Below are 23,659 nucleotides of genomic sequence, written 5' to 3'. Positions count from 1 at the left end.
CTCTTGCTTGCCACAGGGGTTTGGAGAAGGGAGAGAGCATCAAGGTGTCAACGAAAAGAGTCAGACTCTATGAGCGACCATGGCCTGTGACACAGCCCTCAGGAGACCCTGAGAACACGTGCCCAAGGTGATCAGGGCACAGTTTGGTTTTATACATTTTTGGGAGACATGAGACATCAAACAATACATTTAAGATGTACATTGGTTTGGTTCAGAAAGGCAGGACAGCTCAAAGCAGGGGCTTCCAGGCTACAGGTAAATTTTAAATTTTTCCAGTTGATAATTAGTTGAGTTTATCTGAAGACCTGGGATCAATAGAAAGGAAATGTTTAGGTTAAGATAAAGGGTTGTGGAGACCAAGTTTTATTGTGCACAGGAAGTTCTCAGGGCAGACTTCAGAGGGAGTAGGTTATAAAATGTTTCTTATCAGACTTAAAAGGGTGCCTGGCTCTTTGTTGATTATCTCCTGAGTCTGGAAAGAAAAAGAAAAAAATGGGGGGAAGGGGATTCTCTATAGAATGTGGCCTTTTCCCACAAGAGACAAACTTGTGGAGCAATTTCAAGATATGGCAGGGAAATATATTTGGGGTTAAAATATTTTTATTTCCTCCCTTATTATGTGATGTTATGCTAGAGTCAGGTTAGAAAGCAGACCACACTATATAGGGTTAAAATTAAAACCTCCTCCGATAAGACTTTATGGTTTGTAGGGCATGACTCCCTAGGCTCCTTAGGTAGGAATTTGGGCAAGATTAAAAAAAAAAATCAGAGTTTAGTCCTCAGAGGACTGGAATAATCAGGGAAGACTTCATGGAGGAAGCAGGTCTTGAGAAGAATCTTAAGAATCTGGGTAAGTGGAAGAGAAGGCATCCCAGGCCAGGGTAACAGCATGAGCAAAGGAATAAAGGTAGGGAGGAGAACAGTGCTGAAAGCCCACATACATCTTGGTACTGCTTTCTCCATATCACAGATGAAGAAACTGAGGCTCAGAAAAGTAGAATAATGTTCCCCTGGCTGCACTACTAGTGTAGAAATCAGAAAAGCTAGGCTTCAAATTCCATCTATCTGACTCCAAAGCTCATCACTTTCCCAAGATCCACACTGCATTCTATGGCACAGCTCTGAGGGGGTGTGAGGGGAGGTGATGGGGTAGGGCTGGATTCGGTTGACACCAGAGATGATTGTATCTCTTCACAACTCCACATCCAGTGATGTCATGTTGGTAGCTTGACATCAGCCATGGTGGGAGTATTTACACCAAGGAAATTGGCAACCACTACAAATCAAAGTTTTGTTTGTTTGGTTGATTGGCTGGTTGGGTTTTCTTCCCCCATTAATAGCTAGTTATTATAAAGTTACCAGCACACCACTGGCTGGATAAGAACTATGGAAACCAGGTAAAGGAGTGTCTAAAGGCAGGAGAAGACCTGTGCTTAAAGCACTGGAAATCAAGGAGCCCATGAAGGAGAAGATGCCAGGGCAGTGGGTTAAGATGCCAGGATGAAGGCTCTGACACTGGAATGCAGTCCACATGGAGTGTGGAGTCAAGCCCCAGAGGCCATGTAGGAGGGGCTGAGTACTAGGCCTGGTTTGGGGAGGGGCACTGGGGCAGTTGAGCATCCAGGAAGAACATGGCTGATAACCCAGAGCATGTGGCAGGCAGCCTTTTGAGAGAAACAAGAGTGTCTGTGAGCTCCATGAGACTTCAGACCTTGCCTCATTCATCTGTGTCCCTGGTGCCTAAAACCATGCATGGTACAAAGGAGGCTCTATGCAATTACACCAAAAAAAAAAAAAAAGAGAGAGAGAGAGAGAGAGAGGCTGAGGCTGTAGAGGAGTTTATAGAACAATTGAATCAATGATTAAGCAGACAAGTGATACTGATGAAGCTGAGATGCCATGCCTGGGAGAGCCATACATATCTAGTAGATTTACCAGGTTAGAGGACTTGACTCCTTTTTTTTTTTTTTTTTTTTTTCCAGTAGAGATAGGGTTTCGCTATGTCACCCAGGCTGGTCTCGAACTCCTGAGCTCAAGCCTGGAGTTCAGTGCCTGCCTCAGCTCCCCAAAGTTCTGGGATTAGAGGCATGAGCCACCGTGCCCAGCCAGAGGACTTGACTCTAATTGTTTTCGTTCTCAACCAGCTAGGTGATCCTGAACAAACCATTATCCCTTTCTTTTATTTATTTATTTATTTATTTATTTATTTATTTGAGGCACAGTCTTGCTCTATCACCAGGTGGGAGTGCAGTGGCGAGATCTTGGTCGGCTCACTGCAACCTCCGCCTCCCGGGTTCAAGTGATTCCCCTGCCTCAGCCTCCTGAGTAGCTGGGACTACAGGCACACGCCACCATATCCAGCTAATTTATATATATATTTTTTAGTAGAGACGGGGTTTCACCATCTTGGCCAAGATGGTCTCGATCTCCTGACCTCGTGATCCGCCCGCCTTGGCCTCCCAAAGCGCTGGGATTACAGGCATGAGCCACCACACACGGCCGCCATTATCCCTTTCTTGGCCAGCCTCTGAATCTGTGCGATGAATAATTTGTACTGTCTTTGGTTTTGTATAATTCTGGATGAAACAAATGTCTAAAAATTTCCAAATAAATTGCTGCAGGCTCAGGATTCATTCCAATGCTCAGCAGAAAGGCAGCAGGGCTTGGCTGAAACAGCCTGGACTTGGACTCTCGAGGCTTGAGTCAGAGGACCGGCCCCTCGTGGGCTGGGCGTGTGTGTGGCTTAGGAGGAAATCCCTTCCTCTCTGGGCTTTTTTCTCTCCATCTGTAAAATGCAGCGGCTCCCCAGGAAGCCAGTCAAGGACGAAGTTACGCATGTTCTTTCCCCAGGAAGGCTCCACTTCCCAAGAATGCTTGGCACCCCTTGTCGTCCCAGCAGATGGCAAAGAGGTGGGAGGAGCCTTTGTCTTGGACCGGCCCCAGAGGCTCCGTCATCCCTCTTTGGTTGTTTCTGGTGCTTAATTGCCTCTGGTTTTAAAACTCCTTTCCCTGAAGCCACATTAGTGGGTAATCAATACGGAAAACCACAAGTGAACTGCACTCAAAAAAGTAAAATCCCTTTGGTTCCCTCTCAAGAGGAAGAAAAACATTCAATAAGCACTTAATGGAACCCGATTACTAGCAAATAATTCCTCAGAACAACGCTTTGAGGTAGGTTTTATTATCCCCACTTTACAGAAGAGGAAATAATAACACCTATTACGTATTAAGCATACACTGCATGCAAAGCACTGTTCTAATTACTTGCCGTGGAATGTTGCGCTTATTCCACGGAACAATCCTGAAGACAGGGACTATCATTAATCCTGCTTTATATATTAGAAAACAGAGGAACGAGTGTGGTAGTGCAGGCCTGTGATCCCAACACTTTGGGATGCTAAGGTGGGAGGATCACTTGAGGCCAGGAGTTTGAGACCAGCCTGGGCAACATGGTGAAACCCCATCTCTACTAAAAAATACAAAAAATTAGCCGGACATGGTGGCACACACCTGTGGTCCCAGCTACTTGGGAGGCTGAGGTGGGAGGATGGCTTGAGCCCAGGAGGTTGAGGCTGCAGTGAGCCTTGATGGTGCCACTGCCCTCCAGCCTGGGCAAAAGTGAGATCCTGTTCCCCTGCCCCCCGCCAAAAAAAAAAAAGAAAGAAAGAAAAGAGAAAACAGAGACTTTGAGAACCTATTATTTTTGCCTCAGGTCGTAGAGCCTGTGTCAGAGACTCAATGCGAACCCCGATTTGATGATTCCAGAGTGCAGCCTTAACTGCTGTGCTATGTTTTCTCATTCATTCATTCATCCATCCATTAAATATTTAGCAAGGGCTAACTATAAGGGCTTTGTGAAAGATGCTGAGATATAAGGTCAGTGAAAAATAGATATGATCCCTCCTCATGTCTGGCAGAGAAGACAAATACTGAGTAATTTACCCATTAATTAATTAAAATTTGCAACTATAATATGTTCTGCAGAGCCTATAATAGGGGAACTGACTTGGTCAGGGCAGTGGGAGACAACTGCCCTGTGTAAGAGTTGATTGAGCTCAGATCAGAAAAATGAATGGGCATTATCAAGGGGGAAGGACAAGGAAGCTTATTTTGTGTGTCTGGGAGGACAGGGCAGGGGTAGAGTTTGAGAAGTGGACTGTGGCCAACCACATAGGGTCTCACAGGCCACATGAAGGAGTTTGGACTTTATTCTAAGACCATGCAAAGTCTTGAAGAATTTTAAGTAGGGGGTGACAGGACCTAATTTGTCAGATGTGCATTTTGCAAATATTAGCTACATGAAAGGGCAATGTGGAGAGTGAATTAGAGAAGACAAGGGTGGATGAGGAAAGACCTGGTGGGGGCTTAAAGATAATGGGGATTGGAAGAGGGTGGTAGTGGGGTGGAGGCAGGGAAAAATAGTGGATTTGAGAAATAAGTAAGGAGTACAATTGGCAGGGCGCATGATGGATCAACCTGTACTCAGGAGTGTGATGTTTTTCTTCTGACACCAAATTGTTTGGGGTTTTTCCCACACTAACCATTAATTCTCCAGCTTGCCAACACCAACTGGGTATCCCACAATTCAATTCAATTCTGAAATGTCAGTCACGAGGCCCAGGTCCCCAGGCTGCCACATTTCTGTTTGATTTGGCTACAAATTCGGGGGTGCCCATGACACCCCGAGGTTCAATTTGCCAGAATGACTCACAGAACTCAGGAAAGCACTTTACTTACTATTAGTTGTTTATTATGTCAACCTTAAATAATGAGATTCAGAAAATAAGACTAAGTATAGAGTTTCTTTGAGTGCAAAGTTTGAGAATAGCCACCCAGTAAGCATTGACTCCAAAGGAATGGGGTGAGCATTCCAAACTGGAGAAGTTAAGGTTTCACTTCCACAGGCAAAGAGAGAGGAATTTTAGCAGGATTACAACATTTTCCATACAAGACCAGTGCATATGTTACAGTGCTTTGATTGGTTATAGATTGCTACATTCCAAGGAAGATGACTTTATTACCCCCTGAGAAAGGGTGGTGATCTGAGTGGGGATCTAAGGGAGTCTTATCTCTGGTGCCATTTGGTCTTCTTAAGTAATTACAGAAAAAAAAAAAAAATAGGTGGAAGTTGCAGCTGCATGCCCCATGACTCAGGCTGCAGAGACCAATTCCTGTCAAGGCTCAGAATAACTTAAAGTTCCAAGAGCTTTAGGTTTGATTTAACAAAGCTTGAATAATAATAATAAATAATATTATTAATCTCAAAATCCTGGGCTCAAGTGATCCTCCTGCCTCAGCCTCCCAAAGTGTTGGGATTACAGGCGTGACCCACCATGCCCAGCTGAATTATTTAATTTCACAGTTATAAAGGACACAGCTCAAGAATAGCCAAATGGAAGAGATACATAGGATCTCTACGTATGGAGGGTGGAGGTGTGGATGCCATGCCTTCTACCACCTTCCCAGCACCTACACCTGTTTATCAACCTGGAGGCTCTTCAAAACCCCTTGTTTAGGGGTTTTTATGGAGGTTCCATTATGTAGGCATGATTGATTAAATCATTGGCCATTGATGATTGAACTCAATCTCCAGCACCTCTCTGGAGGCTGGGAGGTGGGGCTGAAAGTTCCAATCCTCTAATCATGCCCTGGTCTCCCTGGTGACCAGCCCTCTTCCTGAAACTATCTAGGCTACCCCCATAGCACCCCCCAGGCCCCCAGTGGGGAATCATCTCTTTAGCATACAAAGACACTCATCACTCAAGAGAGTCCAAGGGTTTTAGCAGCTCTGTGCCAGGAACTCTGGGCAAAGGAAAAATATTTATTTTTTATTATACTACAAGGGTTAAGGTAGACATCAAGGTGGACATCAAGACTGGTGTCCTGCCCTGGGCCCAGACTCGGGCCAGTGGCCCTCCCAGCACCTGCCTGGCTACAAGGGTCCCTAGATGGGTACAGGGGTATCTTCCTCCTTTCCTTTCTTTCTCCAGGAGATTGTGACTGCTTTAAGCTGCGGCAAGAACATTGTGCCCATCATTGATGGCTTCGAGTGGCCTGAGCCCCAGGTCCTGCCTGAGGACATGCAGGCTGTGCTTACTTTCAACGGTATCAAGTGAGCCCCAGGGCCCTGGGACCAGGGGGGTGGGGTACAAATCACCATGACAGGCAGAGTGTGGGCAAACAGCTGACTAGCAGCTCCCTCTGCCCAGCTGTCTGAACCACATTGGCTTCTGTGCCCACAGGTGGTCCCACGAATACCAGGAGGCCACCATTGAGAAGATCATCCGCTTCCTGCAGGGCCGCTCCTCCCGGGACTCATCTGCAGGCTCTGACACCAGTTTGGAGGGTGCTGCACCCATGGGTCCAACCTAACCAGTCCCCAGTTCCCCAGCCCTGCCGTGACTTCCATTTCCATCGTCCTTTCTGAAGGAACAGCTCCTGAAACCAGTCTCCCTGGGCTGAGACAACCTGGGCTCTTCTTAGGAAATGGCTCTCCCTCTCCCTGTCTCCCACCCTCGTGGCCCACCTCCAACCCACTTTCCTCAGTATCTGGAGAGGGAAGGGAAGTCAGGCTTGGGCGCGGGAGGTTAGAACTGCCCCAGGCCCTGCCATTGGGTTGTCTGTCTCCATCATGGGGAGGGTCCCTGCTCAGTTCTGGAGACACTGGAGTTGGGGTGGGGGTGGTTCTGCATTCCCTTCTCCTGCTGATAGCAGTCAGCTTGAGGAGGATGAAGGAAGGCAGCCTCAGACAGGAATTAAGGCAATGCCCAGGCGGGCCTGGGCACTGTATTCTGAGCAAGGGCCTGGGCCCAGGAGCCAGCCAGGGATGAGTGCCATCATGGCTCTCCACTCAGACTGTGCCTGGCCCCTGCACTTACAACTTCCTGCCGCTCTGTGGCCTTGCCCTGTAATCACTCAGTGCCCTTAGCTAGCCTGACTAAGTCCCAGATCCCCTACAGCTTCCTTCGGTGTGGTATCTTTTGCCACATCCAGGGCGAGGGTTGAGGCAAACCAGCCCTCCCTCTGACTTCCTTGTCACTGCAGCCAGCTTTGCTGCACTTGCTGGTGCACAGGAGCCTTCTGTTTGGGCCTGGGTCTGGGCATGGGGAGGCCGTGCCTCAAAGCCCACCCTACCCCATACCTTGGTGCTGTGCCTCAGGCTCCTTCCTGGTCTGGCCCAGCTGGCTTCCCCAGCCCCTCAGCCATCCAGGGCTACCCACTGCTTGCTCAGGGACCAGGCAGCCCCCATGGCAGTAAAAGCAGCCTAGACAGAACCTGCAGCTCTGTGGAAAGAGGCAAAGTCCTGAGAAGGCAAAGGGTTGTCACTTAGGGCAGCTTCTCCAACTTTAACATGCATCCAAGTCACCTGGGAATGTTGTTAAAATCAGGAGATCTGGGGTGGGGCCTAGGACTCTGCATTTCTTACAGATTCCCAGGTGAGCTGATGCTGGTGGTTAAGGGTAGCAAATCTCTAAAGCACGAAGCCCTCACAAATCTTTGCCATTTCCCAAACACTCCGCTCCATGGTCTCCAGTCATCAGAGCAACTCTACCTGGTATTATCATCCCCATTTTACAGATAATGACACTGAGGCTCAGAAAGGTTGAGGATAAGCCCAGTTTCCTGTCATTAATGGCAGCCCCAGATCCAGACCTAGGCCTCCTGGCACCCTGTCCACTGGCAGTGGAATTGCTTTCCTGAGAATCATTCTGAGGCTGGGCTATTGCTTCTCCCTTGCTTCAAAGAATCTAGCAGCGGGGGATAGGATTTTGCAACAAAAAGCTGACCCAGAGGCCATACAGAGCAGGAATATCCCATTGCCCCCTCCTCCACTGGGTTCAGAGGGTAAGAAAGCACCCTCCAATAAACCCAGGCTTCAGGCCGTGGGGGCTGCTGAAGGCTCTTTCCCCGCAAGGGCCAGGTGTTGACACCTTAAAGCTGGCTGCGCCCCCAGCCCCACTCTTGGCTGTGCTGGCCAGGTGACTCCTAGTTCTTGGCCACATCATCAGAAAGTCAAAGGTCTCACTCCAGGTTTGGGGCTCCTTCCTTCCACTCCCCTCCCTGCCAGAGTCTGTCTTGGCCAGTGCCAGCCTCGATGCTTTGGTTTTGACCCCACCTGATCCTCCTTTCCTCATGCAGCACAAGTGCTCACCGGGGCCAGAGCCAGGGCATGGATATGACAAGCAGGGCAGCCTGGACACTGCCCTCACAGGACAGCGTCAATAACAATACAGTGTCTGAGTATCTCCAGGGGATGATTTCTGGCTCTTTGTCTCCAATCAGTCCCACTCCCTCCTGAGGTCCCCATGGGCAGTATTCAGAGAGGTTTCCTGCGTTTTATTTCTATTTGGTATACCCTCCACTGTTGTCCACTGCCCTGTGTGGCCTTCTGGTTGACCTCTGCCCGATCTTCTGTCTCTCTGGGGGAATCAGAGTCCAGCATCCAGCCCCAGCTGGAACAGCTGAAGTCACAAGCCTCCTCTAAGCCAAGGCCAGTGTGTTCAGAGGTGACTGCCACCCATACTAGGACAAACACAGCTCAGATCACCAGGTCAAGCACCTAGGCCTGGCTTCTCCTGAGACAGGACTCAGAAGTGGCCTTTCCTCCAAAGCCTGCTCAGACACAGGTCTGTAGGGCCAGGGTGTTCTGCTTGGCTGGGCTGCAGCTGCTACCCCTCGGTTGGGGCTGAGTCAGCCAGATCCTCCCCCCACTTCTCCCCAAGGGCCAAGAACTGCTCAGGGACATTAAAGGTCAAAAGTCCAGCCACACTCATTCATCCTTTCCCCAGGCCCATGAAGAGAGGCATCTCATTGTAGAATGTATGAGGAAGTGGGAAGTATCTCAGAGAATCAGCTAAGTTTCCTAACTTGTCCATCCAAATGTGATCACCACGATTCAACAATTTGGGGCATTGCTGATCTAGCCGTTCCTAGTGGGGCTTGCTCAAGGTTGCACAGCGAGTCAGTAGAAGCCCTGGCTGGCCCCACTTGGTACCAATCCACCAGGCAGCTCAGGGCTCCTGCCCAGCCCAGCAGCTTCTGTTGTCTAACGTATGGCAGGCAGACTGGGAGCAGGAAAACAGAGGGCCCCAAAGCCCAAGGCACCAGAAGGTTTGTTTCAGTTTGCTGAAGCTGATTTATAATGATTGGCACTCTTCAGCCCGGGGAGTGGGTAGGCCATAGCCAAGGATCGATTCCCCAACCACAGCAAAGGCAACACTCTTCCTCCAGAGATCACCAAGCCCCTCTTACCTCCCTCCCTCCTTCCCAAGGCTGGCACTAACCAGGTACCACATTCATTGTTAAGGAATGGCTGATGACTGCTACACGTGTTGGGAACCTGGTTGGGGCTGTGCAGTTTGGGCTGGAAGGAGAGATGCCAGCCCTCGTGCTGCCTCTGGTCCCTGAAGTGTCACCTCTCTCAGGACCTCTCCTCTGGCCTGTGGGGTTATAAGTGATGGATGGCAGAAAGGGAGAACTGACTCCTGTCCCAAATAGCTCCTCTGCCACCTGTCCTGCAGTGGGCCTGTGTGGGTTATGATTCTAGATCCTAGACAGAGGCTGGGTCAGCTGTGGATGGGGTGGTGCCTTGGTCTCTCTTGACTACCTCGTCCAAAGAGAGCACTGCCCTTAGACAAGAGTTGCTTGTCCTGCTGTGGGCTGGGCTTCCAGCTGCAGACCTCCAGTTGCTTGGTGTTCACTTTGCTCCTCTTGCCCTCTGTCTTCTGGTCCAGGCAGATCAGGGGCTCTGGGGAAACTGCTGGAACTCAGGGTGAGGATCAGCCTTTTCCAGCATCCTGTGAGAGACCAGAGAGAGAGTTTGGATTTCATGTGGGGAACCCTCAAGGCCTGTCTGGAGAAGTGACACAGGATTTACTGGGGTGGGCTGGTCCAGGTAGCTCTCCTGAACCTCCTCCTTCCCCAAGCTGAGAAGCTGAGAGCTGGAGGACAATATCCAGGGACATGGCTCTGGAAAATAACTTTTTTTTTTTTTAAGAGACAGGGTCTTGCTCTGTTGTCCAGGCTGGAGGGCAGTGACATAATCATAGCTCACTGTACCCTTGAACTCCTGGGCTCAAGTGATCCTCCTGCCTCAGCCTCCTTAGTAGCTGCGACTACCGGTGCATACCACCATGCCTGGGTGATTTTTAAAATTTTTTATACAGACAAGGTCTTGCTATGTTGCCCAGGCTGATCTTGAATTCCCGGGCTCAAGTGGTCCTCCTGCCTCAGCCTCCCATAGGATCGGGATTACAGGCAGGAGCCTCCACGCCCGGCCATGAAATATAATTCTTAATATCATACAGGAAAAAGTCAGCGGGTCAAGCTAGCCTGTGGCCCAGCCACAACTAGCTGACAAAGCTTCCTGGCCTTCCCTTTAACACAGTTCTGCTGCCATAGTTCCATCTATAAAATGGGAATGGAGGGAAATAGGGGAACTGGGAGAGAGAACACAGCCTTGCCAAGCAGCAATGTTAGCCTGATCCTTCCTCCACCTAGCTCGCCATCTCGCCCTTGGAAAATGGCTTCTGGAGGATTAGGCAGCCATCTGCAAGGAGAGGGGCAACCTGGGACAAGACACCCAGAGGGTAAGGATTCCAGGAATGAAGCTGCCATTTCTGGTTGGGAGGAGAAGAGGAAACTTTTAAGAGAAAGGGCTCCATTATGAGCATGGGTTCAGGGCCCTGCATTACCCAATCAGAACGGCCGGGATGAGCAGGAGGCCAGCTCCCAGGAGGAAGGGGAACCCCTTCATAAAGTTTAGAGTGGCTGGGTAGAGTGAGTTGAAGATGCCGGAGGCCGTCAGCATGGCCAGGCTATTCACACAGGCCACAGCAGAAAAGAGAGCACCTGTGAAGAAAGAAATACCATACTCTGGAGTCCGAAAGGGCCATATTCCAACTCTGGCACCACCACCTCACAGCTGTGTGACCGGGAGTAGTCACTTAACCTATGTCTCCCCTTCCTCACCAGTAAATCCTGCTACATCATGTACTGTGACAAGGATTCAGTAAGGTCATATGTGGACAGTAGCTGGCACAGAGGGGTTACTAAACAAATGGCTGCTATTAAATCCACATTAAAAGTACACGTGATCTGACAGAACCCAGCACATAAAAGAAAAAAAAAGTACATGTGATATTGTCTGATGAAAGCTTGATGGAAATGGCTTTTTTCTGGTTTATCCTCTTTGGAATCATCTCCTGTTTGGGATTAACTGCTGGTCTGATCAGTTCCAATATTCATAGCGGTGTCACCACTGAATAGCTTCTTATCCTTTGGGTTCCTGTTCCTCCTTCTGCTAAATAAGGATAATACCTATTTCCTAGATTGTGAGCAACATTAAGTTCACATGGAAATCACCCATCACTGGGCCTGGTCCCCTGGAAGTAGCTAGTTAGTAAGGGCTGTTCTTTTCTCGTGTTTCTCTTGACATCTCTGGGCACAGAGAAAGTGCTGGGAAAAAAAGTTTAGGTGAATGAATGAAGACACGTGGATTCTGGGGACACCAGAACCCACAGTGGGCTCTGTATGGCACCAGAGTCTCTGTCATCATCAGATCCTCATTCCAGGACAGATGGAGAAAGATGAATGTTTCCAGACTGGGGCATAAAGACCCAGAGGCTGGAGAAGCTGTTCTTTATAGATATACCAGGAGAACCCACAGTTTACAAAATGTGCAACAACCCAACAGAAGTTGAGATTAAATTCTGTCACATCTAGAGGGGCCTGTGATGTCATCAAAAGCAAACCACCCACATCACAGATGAAGAAACAGGCCTGTGGCAGGGCTCGGACTAAAACCCAGATCCTGAGACCAGCTGCTTTTAAACACAGACGTGGGTTTGCATCCTAGCTCCACCATTTACTGAGTAACCTTGGGTGAGCCAATGTAACCCCCTGGGTCTCTGTTTCTTTATCTGTCAACTGTGGAAAATGAAACCCATGTCACAAGGTTGTTCACTTCTGGGCTCGTACACGCTGACCCCAGAGAAACAGGGAACTCTGGCATCACCACACCCATCTTACAGATGGAAAAGCTGAGGTCTGCAGAGAGTAAATCCTCTGCTCTGGTTATCCAGAAAGAACATAATTGTGCTCTGCTGACTGCAAATCCCAACTCTGCGGTTTGAAAATCCAAGGCGGCATCATCCTCTGCCCATTGTGGGCAATTTCACAGAAATGTGTTTGTCTTGGCCACTTACTTCTCCAGGGTGAGAGGGGGGAAGGCAAGCTGTTCCCCCAGCCATGGCTGCCCATCAGCCCGTTTCGGGCAGCACTGGACATGAGGAACCAGACACAGGTGGGTTCTGACACTCACCCTGCTCTGTCTCTCTCACCAGCTTGGAGAGTTTAGCCCGGATGACAGGTGTGATGACTAATGACAGGAAAAGCAACCCATATCCTGTGGAGAAACAAACACTCATCAGGAAAATGGGGCTGGGGAGAGGGGCGTCCAAGGGAAAGGCAGCAGAGCTCCTATCCATACCCCATGTGGGGCTTAGGTTAGACCCAGGAAGAACTTCCTTGATGGTGAGGGTGGGAAGACAGTAGTCAAGGAGGAATGGAGACTGCCCTTGTCTGGGCTTGGCCACCTGCTAGCTCTCATGAATGAATGCTAATTCCCATTGATTGCTTTCTTGTCTGAACCTCTTGTGGTCACAGCAGGCATCACCCACCCACTTGGCACTTAGTAGGGATATGGCAGGGCACAGAAAACAAGCATGGGCTTTGGAGTCAGCCCTGAGTTCAAAACCTGATGCCATTACATATTATCTGTGTGGCCTGGGGTACTTAACCTCTCTGATCCTGACTCCCTGTATGAGGAGGATAATAAGGCCTTCATCACAGGATGGTTCTGAGGCATAGGAGGCTGAATAATGGTGCCCAATGGCATCAGATTCATAGCCCTGGAACCTGTAAATACTACCTTATTTGGAAAATGAGTCTATGCAGGTGTGCAGTTAAGCCTCCTGAGAGAGCAGCGTTATCCCGGATTAGCAGGTTGGGCCCTAAATGCCGTCACACATATCTTTATAAGAGGAAAGCAGACGGAGATTTGGCACCGACAGAATGGAGAAGGCACAAAGAGGAGGAGAGGCAATGTAAGCACAGAGGCAGAGACTGGTGATGGCCGCCCCAAGCCAAGGAATGCCAGCAGCCCCAGAAGCTGGAAGAAATGAGAAACACGTTCTCTCCTGGAGGCTTGCAAGGGAGCACTGCCTGCTGACTGCTTCCATTCAGCCCGGTGGTACTGACTTTGGACTTCTGGCCTCCAGAACTGTGAGAGAATATGTTTCTGTTGTGTTAAGCCCCCAAGTTTGTGGTATGTCATTACAGCAATCTCAGGGAACCAATACATGAGGTAAAAAGGTAACATCTATGAAGAGCATGGCATAGGGACACAGCAAATGGGAGTTCCTTTTCCCTTTGCATTCAGTTACTTACAGGCTTCCTGTTTTCTTCATAACCATTTCTCTCCCTGTGCGACTGCTGACTCCTCAGCAAAACTGCAAACTCCTACAGGACAGTGGATCCTCCAAAGAAGGTATACGATGAGGCATCCAGGGACCCTAGCAGTGTCAGGCCCCTCAAATCCCACTCTGTTGAGACCTCCCCCCGACCCAGAGCAATGACAGCATCTTTATCATCTCTGCATCCCCCAGGGCCATCAGCAGGAGGGAAAGGTTCCCTTCTGCTTAATTGTCAGACAAGCAGTTGAGTTAAGAAATCTGTGATTATTGTATTGTTGACTATACACAGCACATTTTAGGGCTCTATCAAAATAAATCTGTCCCTTTAAAAAAAGTTAACTAAAGCCGGGCACGGTGGCTCATGCCTGTAATCCCAACACTTTGGGAGGCTGAGGCAGGCGGATCCTTGAGCTCAGGAGTTAGAGACCTGGACTGGGCAAAATGGTGAGGACCCCATCTCTATAAAAAATACAAAAATTAGCAAGGTGTGGTAATGTGCACCAGTGGTCCCAGCTACTAGAGAGGCCAAGGTGGGAGGATCATCTGGGCCCGGGGGACGAGGCTGCAGTGAGCCATGATCGTGCCACTGCACTCTAGCCTGGGTAACAAAGCGAGACCCTGTCTCTAAATACATCAATCAAATAAAAATTTTAAAAAGTTAACTTCCTCATTTACTGGCCTGTTGACCCTCTCCCATCAAAAAAAGAAGGGGAGGAAGTGAGGAGGGAAAGGAGAAGGAGAAAGAGGAGAAGAGGAACTGAAGCAGGAATTTCATATCTGTGGTCCGAGAAGACTGGTTTTTAAAAAACCCAAAGAAGCTGACTAAGGGTATTTGAGGTAGGTCCTGTGATTCTTATCAGAGAAGTGAGTACCAGGCATTAATGGCATGGACTTTGTTTAAGAACATATGAATAGGCGGTGGGAGGCCAAGGGGTAAAGCAATTAGTGTATGAGCCACACTTTTGTCTTTTGCTCTATATTACTAACAATATTAATGGTTGATAACAGTGGGTTAATTACTTTAGCTACTGAAGGTCTATATTTTCCATGTATCAAAGATGGCATTTTTGAGGGATTTCTTAGTTGTCTGTTCTCCAGTGCAGGCTGGGGGCATAACTATGTTTCCAAAGACACAGGAATGAACCACATCTGGGGGCAGCGAGTGGCCGGCCCCCAGTTCTTACCCAGTGCCTCTGGGACAAGCTGTCCCTGAGCCCACACACTTTACCTGTGAACATGAGAGGCGTGATAGTGGCAAAGGCAAAGACCACCATCCCCAGGATGTTGAAGGCCAGGCCGATCTCAGCTACCCAGGCATCGGCCAGGCAGTACTGCAGGAGCTTCAGGGCCAGCAGGCTGGTGAGGTAGGGGAGATGCTGAGCTGCAGAACCATAGCCGATTAGTTTGGAGTCCCAGCAGAGGGGTGTGCTTAGTTCATAAAGGGTTAAGATGTCCTGGGCCCCAAAGTGCACAGTGATCACCACGAAGATGGCCAGTGAGTAGAGGGCTAAATGTTTCCTGGACTTCTCTGGGGCGGGAGCCACATAGAGCTGGACAATGGATCGGTGGTGACGGAACGTGAAGAGCCGGGTGGACTTTGGCTCCTTTAAGGTCTCACCAAAGCAGAAAGCTGCATAGAGAGTCATGGCTATCAGCAAGGCCAAGGCCAGCCAGAAGGGGTTGGCATAACCCTGGGCCCGGAGCCAGTGGCCCCCGAGGAGGCTTGCCAGCATCCCAGCCACCCCGATGCTGGCTTCCAGCAGGGCCATCCGGAAGGTGCGGCTGCGGCTGGAGCTGACATCTGCCACGGACGCAAAGCTAGCAGCCAGAAGGCCACCGAAGTCGCCGAGGAGGGCACAAAGGATGCGACCCAGCACGAAGTAGCCGACGTGGAGCTGCAGCTGCACCACAAAAACGGACACTAGGGCCTGGAGCAGCAGGCCCAGCGAGGCCAGCACTAGCAGGGGGCGGCGGCCCACACTGTCGCTCCAAGCTCCCAGCAGGGTGGACGAGAAGAGCCCCACCAGGAAGCCGCCCACGTTCATGTAGAGGGTCCAGTGGGAGGTAAGGGTCTCCACTTCCTGTAGGGGCACAATGACCAGGGTGCGGTTCCTCACTCTGGGTTCCACAATCCCCAAATCCTCGCCATCCCGGGAGCTACAGGGATGAGGACTTCCTTTGGAGCCCTAAACCTCAGAGAATCTTAGCACAGCTTTCAAAATCTGCCAGTGGAGAGGGGGAAGGACATGGACCAAGGCCCCATTCCCTTTCCTTTCCCCCGCTTTTGTTAACCTGCAAGGCCAGACTTTAGCTCAGCTTTTCGCATCCCACCCGCTGAGGTTCTCGGTCAGGCCCCTTTGCTCTGGTCCCGCCCACCATCCAAAATGCACCCTCCCTCCAGTTACCCGCCACTACCATTACGCAGGCCCCGCCCCTCCGCTGCCCCCACGCTCCAGCCCAGGGCCCTCCACCTGCCAGGCTCCTCGCCGCCCCGCTACCTGCATGGTGGGGTCCGCGCTGCGGTTGCTGCAGCCCCCCCTTTGGCGGGTGCCATTGTAGCCGAGGTCGGCGCTGAAGCGGTGCCACAGATACTGCGTGGTGAGCGGGCCCTGCAGGACCAAGGCAAAGTTGGCCAGGAAGACCAGCGGCTCTACCGGGCCCCGGCACAGCACGGCAGCCGCAGGGCGGGCGCGGGGCTTTTCCGGGGGGCTCGCGCTCCCCTCCATGTGCGTGCGCGGCGGAGCTGTCGCCAGGCGGGCGGCGGGGCGCGCGAGCGACTCGCTGCCTGGGACCAGCGACGCGTGGCGTGGGGCTTGCGCTGTCTGCGCCTGCGCCCGGCGTCCCTCCTTAAATGTCCGGCGGGGAGGGGCCTGTGACCTGAGGCCACCGGACTCTCGCCGCGGGTGCACCTGGCTGGGCGTGGGCCAGCGAGGGGCCCGGCACCCCTAGCCCGCGGGATGACCTCACCCGTAAAGTGTGCGTAGACACCGCCCTGCAGCCCTCCCTCCCGGCCCAGACACACCACAGATAACAAGAATATCAACAATTAACATGTATTGACCACTTACTATGTGCTGGGCACGGTATTAAACCCTTTTTGTGCGTTGGTCTCCCGCTAACTCTACAGGCTAGCCAATATTAACCATCGCTATCTACCGCTGAGGAAACGAGGTCATCGGGTACTCAAGGCAGAGCTGGAAGAGCACATGACTCCTGATGCTGCTGATGTTCTGCGCTGTTAACAGAGAGGCAGCTGGAGAGGATCGGAGTGGGCTGAGCCCAGCTGCCTGGGTTGGAACACCTAGGCTCTGCCACTACCTTCGGCATGCCACTTACCACCCTGAGCCTCTGTTTTTTCATCTGTAAAATGGAGTTGCTAACAAAACATGTCTCAAAAAGTTGTGGAAAAGCAGTGTCTGGTATATTCAAAGTGCTATTATTGCTATTAACAGGCTGTCACGTCTGCGAGTGGTGGCTCACACCTGTAATCCCAGCACTTTGGGAGGCTGAGGCGCATGGATCGCTTGAACCCAGGAGTTCGAGACCAATCTGGGCAACACGGTAAAACCCTGTCTCTACAAAAAATACACAAAAATTAGCCAGGCGTAGTAGCAGATACCTGTAGTCCCAGGTACTCGGGTGGCTGAGGTGGGAGGATCAATTAAGCCCAGGAGGCAGAGGTTGCAGTGGGCTGAGATCGCACCACTGCACTCCAGCCTGGGTGACAGAGCAAGACCCTGTCTCAAAAAATATAAAATAAAAATAAAATAAAAAACAAGATGTCACTTGCTCCACTCCTGCCCTAGGATCTTTTCCTGGGAAACTAGTCTTGTTTCTGGGTTCAGGCAGGGCCTGGCTCTGCAGTTCCCTTAGAGAAGATGGGGGAGGGCCTGGGAGGTCCTTGGGTGTGAACCTATGCTCCTGGGTGGCTCCCATTATAGGAATTAGGCCAGAAGGCAGTCACCTGCTCTGCTGCTGAGGAGGTCAGACCCTGTCTGGGCCTCTGTTTTATTGCCTGTAAAAAGGAACAGCATTACCTGCCTTACTCCCCTATCTTTCATTCATTCAGCTCATTTACTGAGTGCCCCTTACGTGCCAGGCACTGTGCTGGGGGACTCCAGGACCACAACAGGAAAGGAAATAGACAAAGCCCTCACCAGGCCCGTTAGTTTCTAGAATGGTGGGAGAGGAAAAATAGTCAAAGAATCCCACTAATTGATAAAAAATTCCAACCGTGGAAAATAGTTTTGAACTCCAAGGGTGCTAATTCAGGGGCTGGAGGTAGGGGGAGCAGAATCAGGAAAGGCCACCTTCCCTGAGAACAGAGCAGCTGAGTGGGTTTCTGGAGGCAGGTCCTGACAGGCCTGATTCTTGGGAGGATGAATGGCTCCAATTCTGGCCACTGTGACTGTGCCTGGGCCTGTTGGAGCTTGTTAGCTACCCCACCTCCCCTGAGCCAGGAGTCCGAGACTCCGGATGGGTAGGTGCTGGCTAGATACTAGTGAACTGAATAACCTCCCCCTGCAAGCTGCCCCCACCTGTGGTCCCCTAGAGAGAGGAAATTCCACATTAAACATTCAAGCCTCTGGATTGGCTCCACTCTCCTCCCTCCCCTTCCAACTCCTCCCTACCACTTATACAAAAGCTTGGCCCAGTTAGGTCAGCTGCAGTGAGGGAGGGGTACTTGGCTAAATCCTTGGAATTATTTCTTAGATAAAGAACTAAGGCTAGGAGAGGCCAAGGTCCCTCATCAGGAATGGGACAGGGTGTGGCTCATCCCAGAGCCAGAGCCTGCAGTACCCACTAGGGTAGAGGTCTTTTCTAACTCCTTGCAAACAGCTGCAATCAGGTCACTGGCCTGCTCAAAACCATTGGGGCTTTCCATTTCGCTCAGTGAGAGCCAAGTCCTTATGAGAGCCCTAAGGCCACCTACCTCTTCTCTGTCCCTCTCCCCTGCTTTGTCCCCCTCAATCCTTGTGCTCAAGCCATGCTGGCCTCCTGCTTTAGGGCCTTTACACTTGCGGTAACTACTACCTAGAATGCTCTTCTCCTGGATATCCGCCTGGCCGGCTCCCTCACTTCCTTCAAGTCTCCACTAAAATGTCACCTGACCCTCCTATATAAGCAACTTCCCTCCTTCCTTGCTTCCTGGCACTCCCTAATCCTTTACCCTGTTTCATTTTTTTCCATAGTGTTTATCACCATCTGAATTATAACTTTCTGGCTTCTTTGTTGTCCATCTCCCTTTACTAGAGGTCATGATGGCAGGGACTTTGTTTTTTCATCACTACCATATCCCCAGCATCTAGAATAGTGCCTGGCGTGTGGTAGATGCTCAAAAGACGATCACTGAATGAACTCTCAGTCTCAAGGAGAGGAGATTCCGCAGCTGGAGCCCCAGAGCATGTGGAGAGGGTTGCCAATGTTGAGCTGCACTGTGGAGTCCAGAGCCCAAGAATCTCCACCTAGAAGGAAGCTGAGAAATCACATCTCCACCCATCCAACCATTTAAAAGACAGGGAAACTGAGGTCCAGAGGGAAAGGTGACTTACCCAGAGAGAGCTAAAAAGTCCTGCCTGTCAAATTCCTACAGGAAAGAAGAAGCTATTGCAAAGGAAAAGATCTGTAGACTTATTTCCATCAGAACATAAAGCCTTAATTCAAAGGCAAATGACAAACAAAGTCATTTGTTTGTCATTAAAAGAAAGAAAAATCTTTCTTTTAAAATATGGCCTGGCGCAGTGACTCATGCCTGTAATCCCAGTACTTTGGGAGGCCGAGGCGGGTGGATCACCTGAGGTCAGGAGTTCAAGACCAGCCTCAACATGGAGAAACCCCATCTCTACTAAAAATACAAAATTAGCCGGGCATGGTGGTACATGCCTGTAATCCCAGCTACTCGGGAGGCTAAGGCAGGAGAATTGCTTGAACCCGGGAGGCGGAGGTTACCGTGAGCCGAGATCACGCCATTGCACTCCAGCTTGGGCAACAAGAGCGAAACTCCATCTCAAAAAATAAAATAAAATAAAATAAAATATGACAAAGGGTTACTATTTCAACTATATGTGATAATAACCTGAAGATCCCTCCCTCAGTAAACAGATAAAAACCAAGCACTGAGAGGTTGTAACACAGAACATGCATGTGAGACACACAAATGAGCTCTTCTCCAGCTTCTGAATAGTGAGAAAAACACTGTGCCTTTGATCTTGTTCTTTGCAGCCAACACATTAGCAATGATTTTGTTTAAAATGAGAATGCTCAAAGCTGGTAAGGCTACAGTGAAACAAATACTGCTGAAGGAGTGTAAATACACCCTTTCAGGAAAAAATTTGGTAGCCTTTAATCAAGACCCTTGAAGCCTCTAATTCTACATGTAGGTCTCTATCTAAAGGAAATAGTCTCAAGTACAGAAAAAAGCCTTATGTGCTAAGATATTCTCCATAACATTATATTGACAAGAGTAAAAAAAAAAAAAAAGATAAACAACCTACGTGTCCAACAGTAGCGAAATGGCTGAGTAAATTATAGTCTATCCACTCCATGAATATGAGTCATTAAAATGATATGTTCAAAGAGATTATAACAATATGGAAAACTGCTTACATAATAATTTGTATGTAGAAAAAACAGAGAGCTTGTTTATGTGGTATGGTCATAGGCATAGAAAAGAATTGCACTGAGTAAAGACTGGAAACCATGGCACCAATATATTAACAGAAGTCCTCTCTGCGTGGTAGTAGGGTTAGGTAAGATTCTCTTTTCTTCTGTTTAAAATGTTTTCAACCCTTCTGCTATAAACAGATATAAACATATGTTTTAATCATGGAAAACATAAACATTTTAAAAATCTGATGATACTCCTCTCCTTCAAATGTATTCTGGCTCAATTGCCAAATATCAGCTTCATGCTCCTTGATGTTCTGGAGACATCACTAGGAGCTGACTTTTATTGAAGCAGGCAGCACCATACTGAGGACATTACATACATTATCTTACTGAATCCTGACTACAGCCTTATGAGATAGGTATTACAATTTTTTTTTCTTTGAGATGGAGTTTCACTCTTGTTGCCCAGTCTGGAGTGGAATGGCATGATCTCAGCTCACTGCAATCTCTGCCTCCCAGGTTCAAGCGATTCTCCTGCCTCGGCTTCCCAAGTAGCTGGGATTACAGGCATGTGCCGGGACACCTGGCTAATTTTGTATTTTTAGTAGAGGCAGGGTTTCACCATGTTGGTCAGGCTGGTGTCAAACTGCTGACCTCAAGTGATCCGCCCACCTCGGCCTCCCAAAGTGCTGGGATTACAGGTGTGAGCTACCGCGCCCGGCCAGGTATTATTGTTTTTACAGATGATGTAACTACAGCATAGAGGGATGAAGGGAAATGGTTTTTCTCACTCTGGGTACAGGTTTTCTTTTCCTTACACCTACCTGTTCTAGTGCTTTCTGTTATTCTAAGCCTTAGTATATGTTAGTCTCTTTGCCAGTAATACCCTTCCTACTTTGCTTGGCCTATTCAGCTCCTTTTCATCCTTCAAAACCCACCTCTGTGTCTCACTTCTAGGCGGAATTAGTCATTGGCTAATATGTACTTCCACAATACTGGGTTCATACATTTAACCCTGGTTTTAAACTTAACCTGGTTATAAATATGTGTTCCCAGGTTTGTCTCCTCTTAACCCCTACCTATGTCCTGCCTCCAGATTTGAGGGCACAGAAAATTTTTTTCACCTCTGTATTCCCTATCCCTGGGCTTGACATGCAATAAGATAAAATGTTAAATAACTTTGATGACATGCATCAACTCCAGTCAATTGATTGAATCTGTCTGGATTGCTACATTGAGATGGGCTATTTTTCCAGCTTTGTGGGAAGGAGTCCTGCGATTCATTCTTGATGTCTGCCGTGGGCTTGGGAATGGTAAGTACTGGCACTAAAAACTGTGTTGTCCAACCCCAGGATATGTACTCAGTAAATTTTGAGAGGCTTTGGGGAAGTGCCTGGAAGTCATAAGGGTTTCTCTTTGCTTCCAGTTGGATAATGCCTACGAGAGGCTGTCTATACAACCACTGTGACAGAGAAGATTGCAACAGGGATTCTTCATCCAAACAGCAGTCTTATCACAGCCTCCACCCAAAACCTATGCCTCCTTTTTGCAAGAGGCCACTTACAGCTTCCAAAGAGCTCTTCATGATTTTAGACACTGAGAGGAAGGAAGGAGACAGCATGAGAGAAAAGCTATTTTCCTTTTTGAGATGTTGCTTCTCACATAGCAACCCTAAAAGTCAAAGCAGCATCCTTGTCACAACTAAGGGTGTTCCCAGCACTGAGTAGAAGCTGCAACTATGTCCCCGTCGCTGTGAGACTTTGACCAAGTCCCTTTCTGGCCTCAATTTTCTCATCAATGAAATAATTTCTGGGCCTCTATTTCCTTGTCTGTGAAAAATGAAGTAATAATATCTACCTATGGGGTGGATGTTTGGGTCAAATGAGAAAATATGTATGGCCGTGAACTTTATGTGGCTGTGTCCAGGTGCCAGAGATGATGATTGCTGTTGAACTGAGCTTGAAGGTAGGAAGGATTTCACCAGAAAGAAGTGAGGCTGTCCCAAGGGAGAGGAAAAGTTGGGCCTTACAGAGGGATGCTACCCAGAATTCAGAGAAGTACAGGGCTAGAGGTGCATTAAGTGCATAAAGATGTCATTACCGCATGGGGGAGATTTCACAAAACACTTTCTGTCTTTGGCCTCCTGCCCTTGGTTTCATTTTAAACACTTTCCTTTTGATAGAGCCTTTGCATCTATCCATCTATTCATTTAGCATCTACCACCTGCCAGGCCCACTGCTAGGTGCTGAGGTTACAGACAAGAATTTACATAATTCCTTCCTTCTATGAGTCCTCAGGCTAGTGGGAAGCAGCACAACAAATCTCAAATAACAATAACAAAAGCATGCCGTAGGATGAATAATTTCAGAGAGAAGGTGTGTGTGTGTCATCAAGAGAAAGTCAAAGGATTCACAGAGGAGCTGAATTTTGAAGCATGAGAAGTTAAAAAGGAGTCTCCAGGACAACAGAGAGAAGACATGATAAAGGGCTTTCTGTACAGTGGGAAAGGCAAGTTCTGAGAGACAGCAAGGACACCTATTTTGTTGGGGGTACTGAAGTCATCATAGGACACCCTGAAGGAAAATGAGCCAAGGCCTCATGTTCACAAAGCGTTTCCATTTTAGACATTCAGTCCCAGAGACTCACTCCCTAAATTGGTCTTTTAGTTGGCGTGTTTAGTCCAGTTACATTTAATGTAATTACTGATGTAGTTGTGGTTAAGTCTACCATCTTGCTAAATCTTTCCTTTAATTTAAAAATCTTTTTTTTGAGATAGTGTCTCACTATGTTTCCCAGGGTGGTCTTGACCTCCTGGCCTCAAGGAATCATCCCACCTCAGCCTCTCAAAGTGCTAGGATTATAGGCATGAGCCACAACACCCAGCCTTGCCAAATCTTTTCTTCTTTTCCTACCTGTTTTGTTTCTTTACTTCTCCTCTCTTATCTTTTGGGTGAATTATATTATTTCATTTCTGCCTTCTTCCCTTATGTCAAGGATTATAACCCCTTAAGTCCTGCCTGTATTAACTCCCCACCAATGCTTTCAAAGAAAGAAGAGCATACTTCACACAGTTTTGGCCGGAGGTGGTGGTTCACACCTGTAATTCCAGCAATTTGGGAGGCGGAGGCAGGCAGATCACTTGAGGCCAGGAGTTTGAGACCAGCCTGGCCAATATGGTGAAACATTGTCTGTACTAAAAATACAAAAATTAACCAGGCTTGGTGGCACGTGCCTGTAGACCCAGCTATTTGGGAGGCTGAGGCAGGAGAATTGCTTGAACCCAGGAGGCAGACATTGCAGTGAGCCGAGATCATGCCACTGCACTCCAATCTGGGCAACAGAGCGAGACTGTGTCTCAAAAAAAAAAAGTCACACAGTTTTAACTGGTGTCCCAATTTCTATAGTTGTCTATGAATATATTTACTCATGGGGACCCATGGGGCAAGAAAATATATGTGTGTATGTATAAATATGTATGTATATATTAATTCTGTAATTATGCTGTGACTAATACAGCTAAGTAGCATTATATTGTGTGTTACAACGTGTTTAAATATTTAAAATATGCTATGAAA

General features: G+C 48.8%; 2 protein-coding genes and 1 long non-coding RNA gene across 5 annotated transcripts in view; 2 read left to right on the top strand and 1 right to left on the bottom strand.

Annotated features, from left to right (window-relative positions):
* Positions 1–8,250, top strand: part of SARM1 (sterile alpha and TIR motif containing 1) — a 27,130-nt gene extending 18,880 nt beyond the window's left edge. The window contains exons 8-9 of the mRNA XM_003315537.7: positions 5,991–6,112; positions 6,243–8,250. Coding sequence (XP_003315585.1) covers positions 5,991–6,112; positions 6,243–6,372 — 252 coding nt within the window. The 3' untranslated portion in view covers positions 6,373–8,250. The remainder of the gene's footprint in view (positions 1–5,990; positions 6,113–6,242) is intronic.
* On the bottom strand, positions 4,729–16,310 carry SLC46A1 (solute carrier family 46 member 1). 3 transcript variants are annotated; one of them, XM_016932193.4, is made up of 5 exons: positions 15,974–16,310; positions 14,704–15,556; positions 12,323–12,406; positions 10,695–10,851; positions 4,729–9,797 (listed from the first exon to the last, which is right to left on the bottom strand). In XM_016932193.4, the coding sequence occupies exons 1-5, from the start codon at positions 16,199–16,201 to the stop codon at positions 9,740–9,742; spliced, it is 1,380 nt and encodes a 459-aa protein (XP_016787682.1). In that variant the 5' UTR covers positions 16,202–16,310; the 3' UTR covers positions 4,729–9,739. The 3 variants fall into 3 exon arrangements, with proteins under 3 accessions (XP_016787682.1, XP_016787683.1, XP_016787684.1); XM_016932194.4 differs by lacking the exon at positions 12,323–12,406 and having other exon boundaries at positions 15,974–16,299; XM_016932195.4 differs by lacking the exons at positions 10,695–10,851; positions 12,323–12,406 and having other exon boundaries at positions 15,974–16,293.
* On the top strand, positions 15,451–23,659 carry LOC129137668 (uncharacterized). Its single transcript, XR_010152926.1, has 4 exons — positions 15,451–15,539; positions 16,928–17,036; positions 21,341–21,397; positions 21,511–23,659. It is a non-coding gene; the product is annotated as an uncharacterized LOC129137668 (long non-coding RNA).

Source organism: Pan troglodytes, chromosome 19 (assembly GCF_028858775.2).
Source record: "Pan troglodytes isolate AG18354 chromosome 19, NHGRI_mPanTro3-v2.0_pri, whole genome shotgun sequence".
Lineage (NCBI taxonomy): Eukaryota > Metazoa > Chordata > Mammalia > Primates > Hominidae > Pan > Pan troglodytes.
Note: the sequence above shows the minus strand (reverse complement) of the source record. Positions and strands in the feature narration are given on the sequence as shown.